The sequence below is a fragment of the Citrus clementina genome, unplaced genomic scaffold (assembly GCF_000493195.1).
Source record: "Citrus clementina cultivar Clemenules unplaced genomic scaffold, Citrus_clementina_v1.0 scaffold_7, whole genome shotgun sequence".
NCBI lineage: Eukaryota > Viridiplantae > Streptophyta > Magnoliopsida > Sapindales > Rutaceae > Citrus > Citrus x clementina.
Window position 1 is genome coordinate 8,904,474 of NW_006262075.1, and position 19,758 is coordinate 8,924,231.

Below are 19,758 nucleotides of genomic sequence, written 5' to 3' on the forward strand. Positions count from 1 at the left end.
ATTTTGACACTTTGAAATCCACCTAATGATGTAGCGATCTTCATTATCTTCAGTTAGCGAGCTTTAGAGACGCACAAAAACTTCAAATCCCAACAGTGAGAAAAGGCCAAATCTTCCGGTGAAGGGCAGTCACCAGTAAGCTTTTGGACTTTCGTTTCACTTATACAGACTTTGCGCAGACTTAGTTTTTTCAAAGATTGTGAACTTATGGATGTATCTGAGGGCTGCTTCAAATCCACTTTACAAAAACGGACCTTCAAAACAGTTACCGATTGAGCAGAAAAAGATTGTCGGAGGTCAAGTGTAGGTTGCATTTCTCAATCCTGTCTGTTAAAACAACCAATGCCATCAATTTTAAGCCACAAAATATAAATTTATTGCCACGTTGGGCAAACTCCTTTTTCAGCTAAAATCAAGTTTGCCCGATCTCATCTCTTTTTCAGCTAAAGTTGGATATCAATGAGGGTCCATTGATGGACCTATCAATGTTATCATTACCCTTACACTTGAGAAAGCACGATTAGTCAAGCTCAAGCATACCATTTCTCTATATATTTTTTTAATTAAGTATCAATTTAATTCATATATTTTAAAAGTTGTCTCAAAACATTTTTACCGTTAAATATGTCATGCTTTTATCTTTTTTTTTTTTTACTATTACAACAATAATAACTTGCTAGAATCTTGAGAAAATTAATTAATATAAAAGTAAATTAGTAAGTTGATCAATAATTATCAATATAAAAGAACTAGTATTTTTCCATCTCCTATAACAGTCTTTTTGATACTTATTTATAAATTAATTAATACCAATCAACTTAAAATTCCAGGTAATATCTTGCAGTCTTACTAAAAATTGTCTATAAAAAATTTTAATTACCAAACTAACCCTAATAATAATAATAAATTTATTTTAAATTTAGTGTTCAATAATAGAAAATTTATTTAATCTTTAATTTAATAAATTAACCTTTTTTTGTTAATGTCATTAAGCATAATAAGCATATTGTTGCCAATGTATTATTATAAACGTATAGAAAAATAAGGACAAGAATATTATACATTTAATTGTAGTAGTATCTCTAGACATTTTTCAAAATATAAAGAATTATACAATATTTTTAGGATCTTGAGTTAATAAGTTTCTAAAAAAAAACTTTTTGGGTATCAGAAAACGACGCCGTAGTGCTTGTACAGTAAGAGAGTATGCGTGGGTCCAAAGAATTGTCCCCAGGGCTGCACAAAGCACCACCGTCCATCAACCAATCCAAAAATCTCCAAAAATATAGGACACAAAGAGAACGGAACATGTTAAATTTGGTAATAAATTGAGTCCCTGAAGTATTTCAATTTTTCAAGGAATGCCACAATTTTAAAATTTGTATCAAAAGGATCCACATTTACCAAAGTTAAATGGGTAAAGAGTTGAGTTAGGGTCCTATTTGATGCAAAATAAAAAAACTATGCTCTTAATTAGGAAATCATAAAAAAAAAAAGGCAACACAACGCTTCAATTGATTATCACCATCCTTTAAGAGAATCCAACAAAACCCATTAACCTTGAGGAAAATCCAACGTGGGTTCATTTTGTGATTTCAGTTGAATGGAGTCAATCGGTGTCTTGATGGCCTGTCCCATGAACACGTACTTAGAGCAGGAACTCGAGAGAAGATTCAATCTTTTCAAGTTCTGGACGGTTTCAGACAAAACCCAGTTCCTAAAAGCACAACAAAACAACATACGTGCGGTTGTCGGGAACGCGACGGCCGGTGCTGACGCTGAACTGATTGATGCTTTACCTAAGCTTGAGATTGTATCGAGTTTTAGTGTGGGATTGGACAAGGTTGACGTGGCCAAGTGCAAAGAAAAGGGCGTTAGAGTTACTAACACCCCTGATGTGTTGACTGATGACGTGGCCGATTTGGCCATTGGGTTGATGTTGGCTGTGTTGAGGAGGTTGTGTGAGAGCGATAGGTATGTCAGAAGTGGGAAGTGGAAGAAGGGGGATTATAAGCTGACCACTAAGGTTCGTGTATATTTTGTTCACTGATTGTAAAAATATGTGGTTGTTGTTGTTGTTTTGTGTATGTATATATATATATTTTGGGTGCCTGCGTGTTGGATTTCCATGAATTGGTGGTTGAAATTGCCTGACTATTGGTCTAACAATTTGTGTCTCTTTGATGCTGCTGGATGAAAAAACATTTATCACTCACCGTTTAAAATTTCTGCAGTCTGAAAGTTAGTACCATAAATTTTGTGTGTTAGATTGTGTACCTATGTAGATTTTGACTAAATAGCTTGACAAAATTTGTTTGGAAGACTTGCAAATTTGAGACGATGGTGGTGTTTATATCGTGATGAGATAGTGGTGTTGATTTCAGTTTTTAAGCACTAATTTGTATCAGAATGTTTTGCTTAGTTGTTTCTCTTATTTTTTCCCCTTCTTTAGAGTTGATTTGTGTGATTTATGTTGTATTTTCGGTGAAGGGTTGGTTTTTCATTAAGTGATGTTATCCTTTAAGATGGAGTTCTTCTATTCTCATACTCCACTTGTACACTCAAATGGTTTACTCGTTTGCAGAGGGTACAAAACCTCAGTGGTGGATCTGACACTGGGCTCTACCATTGTGTGTGATTAACATTTTGGGTATAGCCATGGACTGTGAGAATACTAATGTATATGGTACTTGAGAAATAGCTTGAGACTTTAATTGTTATACCCAGAAAAGTGAAAGAACTTAATGGGATTTCCTTGGGTACTAATTGAGAAAGTTTCCGTTTTATATTGTTTATGGGTTCTGTTTTTTTGAATGTTACTGATGTTAAGGCTTTATTTGAAACATTGCACGTACTTTTGTTTTGAGGATCCATGTATTTTATGTTATGCATGTGAAAGCAGCTCTAGGGAAGGGGAATTGTCTTATGGATGTACTTGAGGGTTTAGACTTGCCATGCGTAGTACAGACCTACTGATTGTTTTTTATTTTTGATTGGGTATCTGAATTGAGGGTGATATTTGCCGAATGAGTATTACTCTGGCTACTAAGCAGCTGGTGTTGGAAAGTTTAGATATGTTTGTTTTGAGTTAAGCTAGGACTAAGACATGGAGTTAAGATTTGTATGAATTTGATTGTTATAGCTACAGGGAAACCGAGAAAAAGCGTGTTTCTTATGATTATGGGAGTTATTAGAATTTTTTCGGCCATTGTTTTATATGTACTTTTACCTTGACCATTACAGGACTTTGCACTTCATGTGTGCAAGGCTGTCTTTGCTCCAATTAACTTCTATCAGCTTCCTGATTTGATGAATTAAGAGGTCAACTCATGTTCAGCGAGAGCAGTTTTGCTTGTCAACTATGTGATAAACTTGGTGCTTAATAAATCTTCATTGTCATGCTGGACTGTAGGGCCCCCCCCCCCCCCCCCCCCCCACCCCACACCATAAAAAATAGATCATGTATTGCCTTGTCTTCATTTCCTTTCCCCTTGAGAAATCCCTCCTCTCTGCCATATCAATGAAAGCCTAATTGTTTTCATGAATGTATGAATAAAGACAATATTCAGTGCGTAATTAGGTTCTCATCTTTTTATTTTTATTACTTCATATCAGTTTATCTGCTGAATACCTAGTATGATTAAGAGCACTGGGGGGAGTTTCATATCTGCATGTTATTTGGCCTTTAATTGTTTTGTGATTTGTGATGCTTTTCTGAATACGTCAGATTTCTCTGGATTAATGACCACCACCTATGAGTTCTGTGTCATTGTTTTGCCTCTTGAATTTCATTAATAGCAATTTATTGTTTTTTATTTCTTTTAGTTCACTGGAAAAACAGTTGGCATTATTGGGCTAGGAAGAATTGGCATGGCAGTTGCTAAGAGAGCTGAAGCATTTAGCTGCCCAATCAACTACTACTCTAGAACAGAGAAACCAAATTTGAAATACAAATACTACCCTAGTGTAGTTGAGTTGGCCTCCAACTGTCACATTCTGGTCGTTGCATGCCCACTAACGGAAGAGACCCGCCATATCATTAATCGTGAAGTCATTGATGCTTTGGGACCAAAAGGTGTTCTCATCAACATTGGGAGGGGTCCTCACGTGGATGAACGTGAACTGTTGTCTGCACTGGTTGAAGGCCGTTTAGGCGGAGCTGGGCTCGATGTGTTTGAAAATGAGCCTCATGTACCTGAGGAGCTCTTTGGTCTAGAAAATGTGGTCCTTATGCCACATGTAGGAAGTGGCACAGTGGAAACCCGCAAAACCATGGCTGACCTTGTACTTGGGAATTTGGAAGCTCATTTTCTGAACAAACCGCTGCTTACTCCAGTAGTTTGATTGTTTCATGAAAGATGCAAGTTTAAGACCGATTGAAGGCTCCATCCTGCTGCTGCTACTTAAGTATGTTTTATCTAAAGAACATTGTTTTAAGGCCCTGGTACAATTTGTCCCGAAGCCTTAGCCAATTACTTTAAGATCTTCAGCAACATGTTTTAATTAAATTCTTAAATTGCAGCAGTTGCATATGATGTTGATTTGACATCACGGATACTTCTAAAATGATTGATGTTAGTTGTACTATTGAACTAAGTAGTTGTGAGTAGAATTAGTTAAATATTATTTATTAAAAAAAGTTAAATATTTGATAAAATTTATTGTGGCATGAAATAATTTTAGTAAAAATTATTTTTAAAAAAAATTTCAAACACTAAAATTAATTTTAACTTTTTAAAAACACTTTTAACCTCATAAAACTAATCTCAAATGGACACAAAATAAGCTCAGAATCTAACCTTAATGGTCAGGAGGTATGGTTAATCCGGAGATAAAAGGATGGAAAAAAACAACTCAAGGATATGCAGTCGTGATTAGTGAAGATATACACTAAGCTAAAAAAGTAGTAATCTTATCTACCAACTTTTTCTTGTTTCGGAGTGTGAATTTTAAAGAACTATAGGGTTAAATCAACCTTCTTTCCTCTCCAAAAATATTGATTTGCAACAATCAGCAGAGAAGATGTTTACACATCAACTACCAATCTACCAAAACAATAAAGTGAAAAATTGAAGGAACAAAATGGATTCTAAAGGTGTTCTTATGACCTCTCCCATGAACACATACCTTGAAGAAAAACTCAAGAAGCACTTCAAGCTCTTCAAGTTATGGACCTTTGAGGACAAAAGAAAGTTTTTCAATGATTATAACGACTTCATCCGAGCTGTGGCATGCAACAGCGGTCGGTGCAGATGCAGAACTGATAGATTCATTGCCTAAACTGGAGATTGTGGCTACTTGCAGCGCGGGGTTGGACAAGATTGATTTGGTTAAGTGCAAGGAGAAGGGAATTCAGGTCACCAACACCCCTGATGTGTTGACAGATGATGTAGCTGATGCAGCCATTGGGTTGATGCTTGCAGTGTTGAGAAGGTTGCGAGTGTGACTGGTTTGTGAGGAGTGAAGATGGAGAAATGGGATATAAGTTGACTACTAAGGTGTGTGGCCTTCTTTCTTGATTAATTACCTGTCTTTGGGTACATTTTCTCCTGGGTTTGCAATTCAAATGTACAGATGGTAAATGCTGAGAGTGTGTGTGTATATATATATACACTTCTTATCAGATTAGATTCAAACTCCAAGACAACCATAACAATGTAATTGTTATATAATTGTTATATAACAGCCTGCTCTTCTTTTACTTTCTTTTAGATTTCTGGAAGATCAGTAGGCATCATTGGTTTAGGAAGAATAGGCATGGCAGTTGCAAAGAGAGCTGAAGCATTTGGCTGCTTCATCAGTTACCGTTCCGGAGCAGAAATACCAAACACCAAATACAAGTCTTCTTGAACTGGCTTCAAACTGCAAAATCTGGTTGTTTCTTGTCCCTTAAACGATGAAACTTACCAAATCATCGACCCCTTAATCATCAATGCACTGGGTCCAAAGGGTTTTCTCATCAACATCGGAAGAGGAGCTCTTGTCGATGAATCTGAATTGGTCTCTGCATTGCTTGAAGAAGGACTAGCTGGTGCTGGACTTGATGTATTTGAACATGAGCCACAAGTACCTGAGGAGCTTTTTGGCCTCGAAAATGTAGTGCTTTTGCCTCATGCAGCAAGCGGCACTGAGGAAAGTCGCAAAGCCACGGCTGATATTGTGATTGAGAACTTGGAGGCATGCTTTCTGAATAAACCATTGTTGACTCCTGTAGTATGATTGCAACTTTTGGAGTGCATTCGGGAATATATTTGGAGCAAGCACTTCTTAAATAAAGCTGTATGAATTGATATTGTTAATTGAACACTCCAGTACAAAACCCTCATTCCCCTCTCCTCTTGCAGATTGTCTTATCTGCAAATTTGCTAGTTACTGTGACTTATTTTCTCCTATTTTTGCCGCTAAGAGATAAATGAAACTTTCACAACAAGACAAGCAAACCATGCAGAATAATACAAAACAAGAGACACATGTCCTCTTCCACCGCTTAAAACTCCTCTGAGAATCAGCTTCAATCTTCACTCTCACAAAAGCAATAACATCAGTGTCCTTATGGTCTGCCCATTATCAAATTATCTTGAACAAGAAATCGAAAAAAGCTTCAAGGTGTCCTTATGGACAACAACATGGACAACAACAGCAACAACATCATTGTCCTTATGGTCTGCCCAGTATCAAATTATCTTGAACAAGAAATTGAAAAAAGCTTCAAGGTGTTCAAGTTATGGCACTTTGAAGACAAGGAACAGTTCATCAACACTCATAAAGATTCCATTCAAGCTGTCGTTGGTAGTGCTGCAGCTGGGGCAGATGCAGAACTGATTGAATCCTTACCTAAACTAGAGATTGTGGCGACTTGCAGTGTAGGTTTGGACAAAATTGACTTGGCTAGGTGTAAAGAGAAGGGTATTAGAGTTGCTAACACTCCTGATGTGTTGACTGATGATGTAGCAGACTTAGCCATCGGGTTGATATTGGCTGTGTTGAGGAGGATTTGTGAGAGTGATAGATATGTCAGAAGTGGGGAGTGGAAGAAGGGAGAGTTCAAGTTGACTACTAAGGTTTTTAGTTTCTGTTTCTTTATTAGCATTTGAAATATATCATTGAAGGTTGAGTGTGTCTCATTTTATTTGTTAACATGAATGAGTGAATTTCAGAAAAAATTTAACTGCCGATCTGTATAAGTGTTTGTGCTAAGTCAAATATTGTAATCTCGTTGTGCAGCTTTTTTCCAACTTTGAATAAGCTTCTATGAAGCTCTAGTACACATAGTTCTCTAATTGGGGTTCTTGTCATCCGTTCCAATTTGCTTCCTATCTATTTTTTACACTAATTCTTTCTTTTGCCTGCATATGATCAGTTCACTGGAAAATCAGTTGGCATTCTTGGGATGGGCAGAATAGGCACGGCAATTGCCAAGAGAGCAGAAGCATTTGACTGCATTATCGGCTACAACTCCAGAACTGAGAAACCAAACTTAAACTACAAATACTATCCAAACCTCATTGACTTGGCTTCAAACTGCCAGATCCTGGTTGTTGCATGTTCCTTAACAGAAGAAACTCAACACATCGTAAATCGACAAGTCATTAATGCATTAGGCCCAAAAGGTGTGCTTATCAACATTGGCAGAGGCCTTCTGGTTGATGAACATGAGCTGGTGTCTGCATTGCTTCAAGGAAGATTAGGTGGCGCTGGACTTGATGTGTTTGAACATGAGCCTGATGTGCCTGAAGAGCTTATTGGCCTTGAAAATGTAGTGCTGTTGCCTCATGTAGCCAGTGCAACAGTAGAAACTCGCAAGGCCATGGCTGATCTTGTTGTTGGAAACTTGCAGGCTCACTTTGGGAAGAAACCATTATTAACGCCGGTGGTTTGATAATATTACATGAAACATCCTGCAAGCTTAATCTTGTTATCATTTTATGCTTTCATGAACTTTAATGATTTATATTATTGAATGTGTCATTATCAAATTGAGTAGGCGACTGCATAGGCTTTCTTTCTTCAATCAAATGTGAATCATTAAAAATAATAGGTCTTAACAAGGGAAAATTTTAGAAGATCTTAGAATTTTTCCAAAAGACATTATACGTTTAGGCATAGCCATCTGTTATTGGGTTATTTATGGAACAGCCGAAATGGTTGGTAAACCATAAGCATTGACTTATAAGAATTCAATGCTTATCCCGTTAAATTTTTGAGTGCTCTCGTTAAATTTTTATCTATGTGTTATGTGTACCTCTCAATTAATTATGTAAGAGTAAATAAATGTACGATAAGAATTCAATAAATGAGAGAATATACTTAAAGAAACAATAATTTTTACTTATTTTGTAACTAAGATTTAAGAAACCTTTTAAATCTTATCCCGCAACTTTTACTTGCCTGTACTTATTATAATACTCATTATAATAGACAGTGCCAAAATCTCATCCTAAATGTTTTTTTAATTCTCACAAGGGGTATTTAACTGTCACAATTCAAGCATGTGCACAACTAATTGTATTTACACCTAAGGTTAAGGATCTGTCTGTAATTTTCCCTCCATTTTGCCTTCACGACTCCTATTTCAAGGGAAATTCAAACGGAAAAATCACTGGAAAAATGGAGAAAATAGGTGTTCTTATGACGACTCCAATGTCAAATTACCTCGAACAAGAACTCGCAGCCCGCTTCACTCTCTTTAAACTCTGGACTCAATCTTGCAAAAACAAATTTTTCCAAGAGAATTCAAGTGCCATCAGAGCTGTGGTAGGTGACACAAAATGTGGGGCTGATGCAGAGCTGATAGATTCACTTCCCACCTTGGAGATAGTGGCAAGTTACAGTGTGGGATTGGACAAGATTGACTTGGACAAGTGTAAAGACAAGGCTGTTAGAGTTACTAACACTCCTGATGTGTTGACTGATGACGTGGCAGACTTGGCTGTTGGATTGGTTTTGGCTGTTCTGAGAAGGGTTTGTGAGTTTGATGAGTTTGTTAAGTCTGGCAAGTGGAAAAATGGTCACTTCGAATTGGGTTCTAAGGTTTGTCATCTGGGTTCTTTTGTTTTTGAGCTTTGGTTTGTATTTAGTGACAGTTTATGAGAATGAATTAGGAAAGTTTTCATTTTCATTGGATTTGATTTTGATATCATTCCTAACTAGGTACAATTTGCTTCTGGTTCATGAATTTGTCTTTTCTGCATGCAAATTTCGATTGATAGTGTGATAGTTCTGGATTGATTTGATTTGTATAGTACGGCACAATGCTACTGTATCTTCTTCTTTGTATTGTTCTGTGTTTTATTTTGTAACAAACTGTTTAATCACTGGATTTAGGAAGTTGAACTGTTTTTCATCTTAGTTTGGGGTTGAGTACCATTGAAGATCAAGTTTATGAATCTCCATTTTGCATATATTAGATCATAAATACGTAGGTCTTCTAAGTCTCAGGAGAGCCCAGTGCGCCGATAAGCATAGATTATGAATGAGATGGAAAGCGATTTATTGCCAATCCAAACAGTTTCAAGATAGATTCAGCGAAGAGACAAGTTGAATTGATTTGTGGTGCCTTTTCAGGTGATTTTAGCAATATTGGAGTAAATATGGTGGAGGGAGAATGACATCTCTCCATAGTTCATAGTTGATTACCTTAGCTTGGGTAGGGAGATTTCAATTGTAGGTATAAAGGGCATGCTAAATATATCTGGATTGTTGATGTGTTTCATGAATTTACTATTTTCTCATTTAATATTTCCATCTGTTTTTGCTTCTGAAATTTAATTACCTTATCTGTTGTTTTCTCCTTCAGTTCAGTGGTAAATCTGTCGGCATTGTTGGGCTGGGCAGGATTGGAACAGCAATTGCAAAGAGAGTAGAAGCTTTTGGTTGCCCAATTAGTTATCACTCCAGGTCGGAGAAATCACATGCAAATTATAAATACTACACAAACATTATTGACTTAGCCTCCAATTGTCAAATCCTCATTGTGGCTTGCTCTCTAACAGAGGAAACTCACCACATTGTCAATCGCAAAGTCATTGATGCATTAGGTCCCAGTGGCATTCTCATCAACATTGGACGAGGTGCACATATAGATGAACCGGAGCTGGTATCTGCATTGCTTGAAGGAAGATTGGCTGGAGCTGGGCTCGATGTATATGAAAATGAGCCTGAAGTTCCTGAACAAATGCTAGGCCTTAATAATGTAGTCCTCTTGCCACATGTGGGAAGTGATACAGAGGAAACCAGCAAGGCAATGGCGGACCTTGTAATCGAAAACTTGGTGGCACATTTTAGTAACAAGCCCTTGTTGACTCCAGTCATATGATTTTGTGAAGAAGGCAAGTGAAATTGGAGTATTGATTTTTCAAATTAAAGAGATCAATATTCTGCTAACCAAATTGTATGGACTGTTGAGATTTTGATCAGTATTCTTTGAACAATTTCCATGAGTCCTGAAAAGTTGATTTTATTCTTAATCATAGCTGGTAGTTAGCATGTCATAATGACTTGAGCATCCCTGTAAGGAATATGAACATGGATTTTGGAATAGCACCAAATTAGTTATTTTAACATTTTTTTTTCCTCCCCTTGATTTATACTCTTCATTTGATTCCCCCCATCTTAAATTAGCATTAGTCTCTGTTGGTTCCCTGGCTTTCATTCATATGGTATAATTTGTTGGATTTGCCAAACATGATTGGTCAGGAATGATCTTGCGCCTTTAAATGCCTCAACCCAATTTAAGGGATATGAATGCAGTGGGGTAAGTGTCCAAGGTTATATTAAGAAATATACGACATCCTTTCCTAATTAGCGTTAACAGTTTCAATATTATTAATAGTTTTTAATAATTCATTCCACATTATCTTTTCATTTCATTAGAGCTCTTAATCTTAAACCACCCATGAAGTCAATGAAGTGATGAAGATGGTGCAAATGAGAATATATTGAAACAGAAGTGGACAAACAGGACCAATTAAGCTATCGTCTTCTTTACACAAGATAGGCATTTTTTTACATTCCCGGTTACAAGGCTCTAAATCGCATAGGAAAATACCAAAAAAACAAACAGAAAAACGACAACCCATGCGCCCCATGCCCTTGTGTCTCCCTCTTGTAGTGTTCACTTGTTCTCTTCCAAGAACTTCTGCCTACAAACAAATGGACTTGGCATCAATGACTGGTGGGAGGAGGAGAAGAAGAACCTTTGAAGATGAGAAACTTGAGAGTCTCCAATTGAAAATAAATGAATGTCCCCTCAGTATGTGTAAAGAAACAACCGAAATTTGATCCCACCACACATTGCCACCCTCCCCCATATCTTTTGTCAAACTCCTGCCAAATTCCATAAACATAAAACATTCGGCTCCAAAGTAAACAAGAAACAAGAGAATAAAATCATTTCTTGGAGTGTTGAGAGAAGGGAAAGGCAGTACCTTTTTTATGTGGGCAGCAATGGATTTGCAATCAAAAACATCATAAACATCAAGAGCTTGAGAAGCAGAAGCCATGGCATACAACTGCATCTTCACTGGCATATCTGTATCTTCAATCAAAGCTTTGCCTTCCAGCATCTCCTCTTGAACTCTAAAAAACAAAACCAAAACTTAGTTTGATATATGTAGATATATGAACTAAGTTGGTTCGTATCTTCAGAGAACCCAGAAAAGAGTTAAAACTCTCAATCTCGTGTGCTGAAAAAAGCAAAGACTTCAAACCCCAGAAGCCTCTTTATAGTCCGAATATAAGTGGTGACTTGAGTCATACAAATGAGCCAGTAGCACATACATCATTTTTTTCTGACTTTTTCAATTTAATATTTAGCTGCTTTTACTTTTTTGTGTTTCTTTTTTTTTTTTTCTCTTGAAACCTCTTTGCTTGAGTTATCAGTTATGCCCTTATGGGGGTAATGGGGATAGATAAAGATGGTAAAAGATAAAGACGAATGATGAGGAGGAGCTCCAAATATGTCGGGGCCTGTAGTTCATTGCTTTCTTTAACCGAATCATTGTGAGGATATCATTTTTTATTTCTTAAGATTATCCTTTTATAGGGAAAAGTGACAAAACAGTAACAAAAATATTTTTCTTTTGACGAGATTTGAAACTTGGATTTCCAATCAGTGAGATTTAAACCATCCATTTTGAAGGAAAAAAAAAAGAATTATCCAGCTAAATATGATTTTTTTTGCTCATTGGGCCAAAAACAAAAATGAAGAAAACCTTTTTTGCTTTGGTAGACTCATTGTCTGATATTGTAATTCTTGTCATTTGGGGGATAAATTTAAATAAATTAGATATTTTGCCATTTTGCTTTTTGCTTTTTGTGAAGCATCAGCATCATGCTTTTCGCATTCGTTGAACTTTGCTTTTTAACAAAAAAATCTCTTTTGAGATTTTTTTTTTTCAATCTTAAAGCCAAAATATCAACGAGATTTCATGAAAATGATATGATCATCACTTTTATCGCACTGTTTAAAATACGAAATACTACAAGACAAAAGGCTCTAACCAGATATATGAAATGTTAGAATCCCGGCATTGTGATTAATTTCCTTCACAAACATAACCGACAATATATTTCCTAGAAATAAAACTGCAATTGTAACTACATAAATGTACACAGAACACTAGAACAAGGCAAAATTATTCTGATTTGGTCAGAACACAATGGGGTTTCAATCTTAATCTTGAAGACATAATCCAAGCAACCAAGTAAAAAGTGGCAGTTACTTTAACCTAAGGTCACCAAATTGTTAAAATGAATCCCAGATTTCTTGGTGGAGTGTATAAATTATGTGATTTGAATTTCTAATCACCTCCTGATGAATAAAAAATTAAAGTTTGGTGATTATTGGAAAAGAATGTATAAGTAACTAAGTCTTAACTAAATATACTATTTAAAAGGTAGTTTACGAGGATTGACAAAATCCAAATTAATATTTTAGCCTCTACGATTCGAATTCGAAATCGAGTTACTATCTAAATAAAACTATTTAAAAGCTAATCAGGTAAAATCTTTCACTGCAAATATATATTGTTATAAATACACATAGGCTGCATGATGTCCAAATTCTTATCATAATGACCAAGACTCATTTTGTCCTACATTTAATGCAACATTGATACATGAGATATACTATCGAATTTTTCTTTTAGCCCGGCCAGAATTAAATTCCCTGTTACGTCCGCGTCCCGATGTTTGAGTTCATGTAAGGATGGTAATGGGCACCGCCGGCGCACCATCACAAAATTTATGTAACACCCTAGACGAATCTCATATCAACAAAGCACGGGAGAAATGTTGGGTTTATAAGGGGTGGTTCACACCTTAATTGACAAGACATGTTTTGGGGTGTATGAGCGGGTCGTAAACAAAACCGTACGGGTTTTGTTAAGGCCCAAAGCTGACAATATCTTGTTATGTCTGGGTTTGGTCATAACAGATGGTATTAGAGTGGCTCTGCGTGTCCTTTTGAGCGATGGTGGGGTAAACCTCAGGGAGGACGCTCAGTCCTTAAGGGGAGTGTATGTAACACTCTATACGAATCCCACATTGGCAAAGCACAGAAGAGATGCTGAATTTAAAAGAATCCACATCTTAATTGACAAGACGCGTTTTGGAGTGTATGGGCACAAAAAAATAAAATGGTGTGGCCCAAAGCGGATAATATCTTGTCAAGTATGGATTGGGTCATGATAATTTAAATTACCAAACTTGCACCCATTGCGGGTTTTAATTTTTTAAGAAAACCACCTGTTGTGGTTTTGATAATAACCAAACCCGCAATAGTATTCAATGGATTTTTTGCGGGTTTTTACATTTAAAATCATAAATATTCAATATGTAAATTTATATCAATAAGCTAAAATTTCATATAACACACTCAATTCTAAATTTAATCAATATAAATAAAAAATTAAAATTTCAACATCAATTCAATACAAATTCTCAAATTTAAGTAAGAAATATATAAATCCATAAAAAGAATCACAGATGCCATCAAAAACTCATGGGTGTGCGGTTGCGGCTCACAGGTGAAAGGGAAATGGGTGTGTGTGGCTGCTCCTCGTGGGTGAAAGGGAAATGGGTGTGTGGCTGTTGCTCATGGGTTAAAGGAAAATAGTTTGGATAGCTAGGTTTTGCAGCAGCTGCTCGCAGATGAAAAGAAAATAGTGTGGGCTTATTTTAAGTTAAGTTATGAGTTACAACTTGCACACACCACACTTAACGTGTTTGCACTTTACATTTATTTAATTTATATATTTTTAGATTTAATTATTTTTTAATTAAAATTACATTAAAAATATTTGGGAAAAAAAGTTACAAGTTTGGTGGATATCCATGTAGGTATCTATAAGATATTTAGTTAATATCAAACCCATCCATAATGTCGTGTGGGTTTCAATTTCTAATATCGAACTCGCCAACAATCCGTAAAATTATCGGCAGCGGACGGATTTTGGAAGGAGGGGATTTGGGTGGATTTGTGGGTACCATTGCCATCCCTCACTTCCATGTCAACTTTTAAAGAATACATCTATCTAAAGTTTTCTAAAAAATTAAGTCAATATACAAATATTAAAAATAGGGAGGATCTATTGTTAAATTACAATATGATGGCGTTGCAATCGAAATTCTTAATTCCAGAAGTCTAGGTGCATACAAATGTACAATGATAGCATAACATAGGTGCTTATTGAGAATAATTCGAAATTTAACCCATTAAAAAGGGGAAATCTACTATCATATTACAATATTATTAAGGGAGAAATTTTTCTCAATTTTGGCATCTTAGTTGACTTTGATAGTACAAGTTATTATTATTTCCTAATAGCTATTTACTGGGAAAAATAAACTCTAAACAATGATTTGTTTATATATCCATCTAGTGTGGGAAAATCAAATTCTTAGGAATAAATATATTAAATATTTTTCATTAACGGTGTAAGATACGATAATCTTAACCATATGGAGTGTTAATTACTCATTGGCATGGTGGTTGGTATCATAAAAATTCAAAAGTACTTTTTATTTGATTGTGGGAGTAAAATTTCTTTTAATTTTAGAATAAGCCCTTCTATTTATTTATTTTTAGTGGATTTTGCATTGTAATGTAATATTAAAAAAACAAAAAACAAAATTAATTTCAATCCAAAGTTTTCTACAGACAAGGCATTAATTCAAAGCAAATTACTACCATCTTTTTAGACCATTATAAAAGAGTGAGAGAGGCGTGCCTCGAGTTATAGGGAGCACACTCTTAACTGGTGAAGTTGTGTAGTCCCCATCAACATGGTTAGTCAATCTGAAGAAATTCACCAAACAATATTCATAAATTAAATTTGTCAGTTCCCACGAAAAGGAATGGGAAAAATGGTCCATATACTGAAATTTAAAAAATAAAAATAAATAAATTTAATTAGTACAGGAAGAGAAATTATTAATAGATTTGTCTAGCTGCCTCTTAAATGGACCAACATATGGTCCACTTCTCCTGTCTTTCCACCATCTCTGTTTGTCTTCTTCAACCAGAGCTCCATTTAATTGAACCCCACAAAACCTACTTTGAAATGTTTGTTTGTGTGCATTTCCTTTTTCTTTTTCTCTAGTTCTTGGTGTACATGCCTTTTCTCGTTATTCTAATTTGCAATTGTAAGTTAAGAGTTATAATATTAAATTATTTAGTAAATATTAATTATTATGATTTAAAAATTAATTTAATTTAAAAATTATATTGACTACACGTTATTAGCAGTACCTAACACCTTAATATCAAATAAAATTTATATCGATTTTTTGGGTGATTAGCAAAACATAAAAAGAAAAGATACTTGTGAATTTTGAATTTATGATATTGAGTATTAATTTACATTGTTTCGGAAATTACATGAAAATATTCATTTATTCAATATACCTTACATTTAAAAGGGCTACATCTTGAAGCAAGATAAATATATAGGCAATTATATATCAACTGATCAACTTGAAACTTGCTAAATCTGTCAAGAAATGCTTTCATGAATCCAGAAATATGACAACGATGTCATAAGGAAAATCCAAAAATACATGTATAATTCTGGTGGTTCAAGGTTCTTTGAGAACAAGTTTCAACTGTTCTCCAATTAGTGATGGAAGATAATGATATTTATACCCACTTGCTAATAATAATTAATAAAAATACTATAGGGTTGGTTGTCATTTGGCATAATTATTCACAAGAATTCGACAATGATTTGAAAAAAAAAAATAGAGAACCAAATAACAATTCTAAGGTAGGTAGTGTTTTCAAAACTCCACTAGTACCAAACAAGCAATACAAATATATCATTTTAATATTTCCTAAAATACTTTAAAATATCAAAATTACCTTATCATAAAAAAGAATTTCAAATAGTTTCTTGATGCTTACTGGAGAAATATTTTCATGTGTGTGTGTGTGTGTGTATATATATATATGTCCGTATTATAACTACTTTTATATAGTAACTTTTAAGTAACTTTTTTTAACCAATTATATATATATGTAAAAGGCTAAACAAATTAATTCAAACTTTGCTTACTCTTTTTTTTTTTTTTTTTATAACAAATAAAAATACAAGCACACACCCGTATAAATTATAATAGTGCTTACGTGACAAAAGTTGAACCGAATTTAAATCACGTTCTTAGTTCTTACGCTGCCGACACTTGATCCCAAACCTAAGGTCTGGGTTTAGGCTCGAGTCGAGCGCAAGCCCACAACTACTTTTCGGGAAATATTATTTACACCCGATTCTTTTGATGTTCTCTCACTATGGTACTAAATTTACACTTATAACAAATAGGTCCTCGATCCATAATGAAATGATAACATTTCCCTCAGATATTGAATTTCTGCTGTAATATTTTAGGAGTATGTACTTAACACTGAATACATTTAGACCTATCTAAAAGAAATTAATCAAATCATTAATATATGAAATACTCATAAATATTAAGATTTGAGTTTTAAAATTTAGTTTCACTTATCAACCTAAATTTTGAGTCAAAATTTTACTTAAATTTAGTGAAATAACTTAAAACATATCTAAATTTAGCTCAAAATAAACTACAACATTTCAAGCATGATATAATAGAATTACTTCAAACTAAGATCATTTAACTAGGCATTTGACTGGATGACAGTAGTAAAGAAAATAATAGTTTGGGACCTGTTTGTCATATATGGATAAACGATATTGTTATTTAAGAATCTAAGAAAAATACGGATACTGATGTTATTTCCCCCGATTTCTGTGAACTCCATTTTTGTTGCTCTACAAAAGCTTAACATGCATTGTTTTTATCCCATTGTCCTTGACAACAAAACAACCTCACTGAATGTCTCTCACACTCTGTTTTCCTACAACAGAGGAAACAGAGCAAGCAAAATTCCGTTTGTGCTTCCATCTTTTTCATTCTTCTTCACTTGAAATTGAACTACTATAAGTCGGAAAACAGTATTCACTCACTCCTCGCTACTGAACACACCCTATTGAGCTCTGTTTTCAAGTCCTTGTTGGTCTCTTTCAAGTAAAAAGTTTACAGAAGTTTGACCTTCAGCTCAGGAGTTCACTCAAAAGTGTAGGATTCAGTCAACTGCGTAGCATAATTTGTTCAGCTTTTGGCATTTGCCGCACAAATTTCAACAAAAATGATGCTATCAGCAAAATCTGAGTCTGACATCACAAGCTTGGCACCATCATCACCCTCAAGGTCACCAAAACGTCCTGTGTACTATGTGCAAAGCCCTTCAAGGGATTCTCAGGATGGGGACAAGTCATCCTCATTGCAACCAAGCCCCATGGAGTCGCCTTCACATCCGTCTTTCGGCAGGCACTCCAGAAACTCTTCTGCCAGCAGGTTTTCAGGCATTTTCCGGTCGTCTTCTGGGAGGAAAGGGACGAGAAAAAGGAACGATAAAGGGTGGCCTGAGTGTAATGTGATATTGGAAGAAGGAAAATATGATGAGTTTGAAGATAAGGGCTTTGTAAGAAGGTTTCAGGCCTTTATTGCTCTTTTCAGTTTTGTGCTTTTGTTTACTGTTTTTTGCTTGATTATTTGGGGTGCCAGCAGGCCTTTCAAGGCAGAGATTACTGTCAAGGTATGCTAATTTAGTTCCTTAATTTCTCTTGTTTTTGGTATCTAATTTTGTTTTTTTGTTATATTTAACTCAGGTTAGTTTAACTCATAAAACCTTCTAGGTGATTTTTTCTAGTCATGCTATGCTCACAAAAACAAAAATTAAAAATAAATAACTTTGGTGGGTGAAAAGTTGAAGCATGAGTAATCAAGGAATGATTTTTAGTACAGAAGGAATTTTAATTCTGTTTGGTTTTATGCAGTTAGAATGCGCAAGGCTAATAAACGGATTTTGCAGTGGAATAATCTCAAAATTTTAGAATGAAGCTGCCATTGTGTTTTGTAACTAAAATGAGGCAATTGGATTAGCTAAGAGATGAGATCGTAACAAAAGCTTATGGCTGTAATCAAATTTTAGGTTCACAGCATATGCATTCTGAATTTTTTCTGGCTGCCTAAAGGACATGTGATCTTTGCAGAGCTTATCAATGCACAACTTTTATGTCGGTGAGGGTTCAGACTCCACTGGAGTTCCAACAAAGATGCTAACAATGAATGGCTCATTGAAGATAAGCGTGTACAACCCTGCTACAATATTTGGCATTCATGTCAGCTCCACGCCTATCGATGTCGTCTACTCAGAGATTGTTATTGCAACTGGGCAGGTGAGAACTCTGGTCTCAAACATGTCAACAACAACGAAAAATGTTAGTTTTTTCGGTCGTATTAAACTTCTCAATGCTAACAAGCAAAAGCCCTAATCATCTTGCAACGCTGCAACTTGTGATGACTTGCAGTTGAAGAAATATTATCAGCCAAGGAAAAGTCACCGAACTGTGTCGGTGAACTTGCAAAGTAACAAGGTTCCACTCTATGGGGCAGGATCAGGTTTAACAATTTCTCCAACCGGAGGTGAAGTTCCTTCGACACTGAAGTTTGGAATCCGATCAAGAGGAGAAGTTGTGGGAAAGCTGGTGAAGACAACACACAAGAAGCAAATCACCTGCCCTTTAGTCATAGACATTCTCAGCACTAAGCCCATCAAGTTCAAGAAGAATGCATGCACATATGACTGATCAGACCGAATGTTGGTTGATGAAGTGTTGAGTTGTGTATAAGTTGCTCATGTTTTTCCTGTTATTGTATTTTCTGGATTGCGGCCTGGGTTTCTTCCACTTCATAAGGAAAAATGAGATGTATTCATAGTCCTTTTAAGGTTCACGCAAGCAATATGCAAAGCTATGTTGCACGTACGATATGTTTAGTCTTTTGAAAGGATCATGGAAGTGAAATAATGTTTGCCAAGAATGTAAATCAACAGAGGAGATTGTGTATAATTCTATGCTTGTTGCTTAGCTCCATCTTTCTTGCCGCTGCATTCCAAACCCAATGAGGTTCCGTGTGAGCATTAAATCTTAAAGTAAGCTTTTAAATAAGTCAAAATATTTTATTGTCTCTTCCCATATAAAATTGTGTTTCATATGGTAACTCGGGCTTACTAAGACAAGGAGGCTAGCAAAAATGGAAATATAGTAAACATTAACATTCTATGAAAAAAATAAATTAATTTAATAAAAGTCATGAAAATTTAATCTCAATAAAATTATACCACACTATCTTCTTTAATTGGTAAAATCGGATATTTGACCCAAAAAAATAAAAAAT

General features: G+C 35.2%; 4 protein-coding genes and 1 pseudogene across 4 annotated transcripts; 4 read left to right on the forward strand and 1 right to left on the reverse strand.

The window, feature by feature from the left end:
• The first annotated feature begins 1,473 nt into the window (after nt 1-1,473).
• LOC18035877 (hydroxyphenylpyruvate reductase) lies at nt 1,474-4,551 on the forward strand. The gene is made up of 2 exons (XM_006426892.2): nt 1,474-2,026; nt 3,826-4,551. Exons 1-2 carry the CDS (start codon nt 1,604-1,606, stop codon nt 4,342-4,344), a joined length of 942 nt encoding a protein of 313 aa, XP_006426955.1. The 5' UTR covers nt 1,474-1,603; the 3' UTR covers nt 4,345-4,551.
• Nucleotides 4,552-5,082: 531 nt separating this feature from the next.
• On the forward strand, nt 5,083-6,219 carry LOC18037769 (annotated as a pseudogene).
• A 407-nt stretch (nt 6,220-6,626) lies between these two features.
• On the forward strand, nt 6,627-10,539 carry LOC18037344 (D-3-phosphoglycerate dehydrogenase). The gene is made up of 4 exons (XM_006426894.2): nt 6,627-7,061; nt 7,361-7,873; nt 8,521-9,030; nt 9,797-10,539. Exons 1-4 carry the CDS (start codon nt 6,627-6,629, stop codon nt 10,313-10,315), a joined length of 1,977 nt encoding a protein of 658 aa, XP_006426957.2. The 3' UTR covers nt 10,316-10,539.
• Nucleotides 10,540-10,926: 387 nt separating this feature from the next.
• LOC18036848 (dynein light chain 1, cytoplasmic) lies at nt 10,927-11,788 on the reverse strand. Its single transcript, XM_006426896.2, has 2 exons — nt 11,427-11,788; nt 10,927-11,325 (listed from the first exon to the last, which is right to left on the reverse strand). Exons 1-2 carry the CDS (start codon nt 11,562-11,564, stop codon nt 11,164-11,166), a joined length of 300 nt encoding a protein of 99 aa, XP_006426959.1. The 5' UTR covers nt 11,565-11,788; the 3' UTR covers nt 10,927-11,163.
• Nucleotides 11,789-17,335: 5,547 nt separating this feature from the next.
• Nucleotides 17,336-19,430, forward strand: LOC18036800. The gene is made up of 3 exons (XM_006426897.2): nt 17,336-18,115; nt 18,573-18,758; nt 18,891-19,430. Exons 1-3 carry the CDS (start codon nt 17,666-17,668, stop codon nt 19,167-19,169), a joined length of 915 nt encoding a protein of 304 aa, XP_006426960.1. The 5' UTR covers nt 17,336-17,665; the 3' UTR covers nt 19,170-19,430.
• Nucleotides 19,431-19,758: the final 328 nt, after the last annotated feature.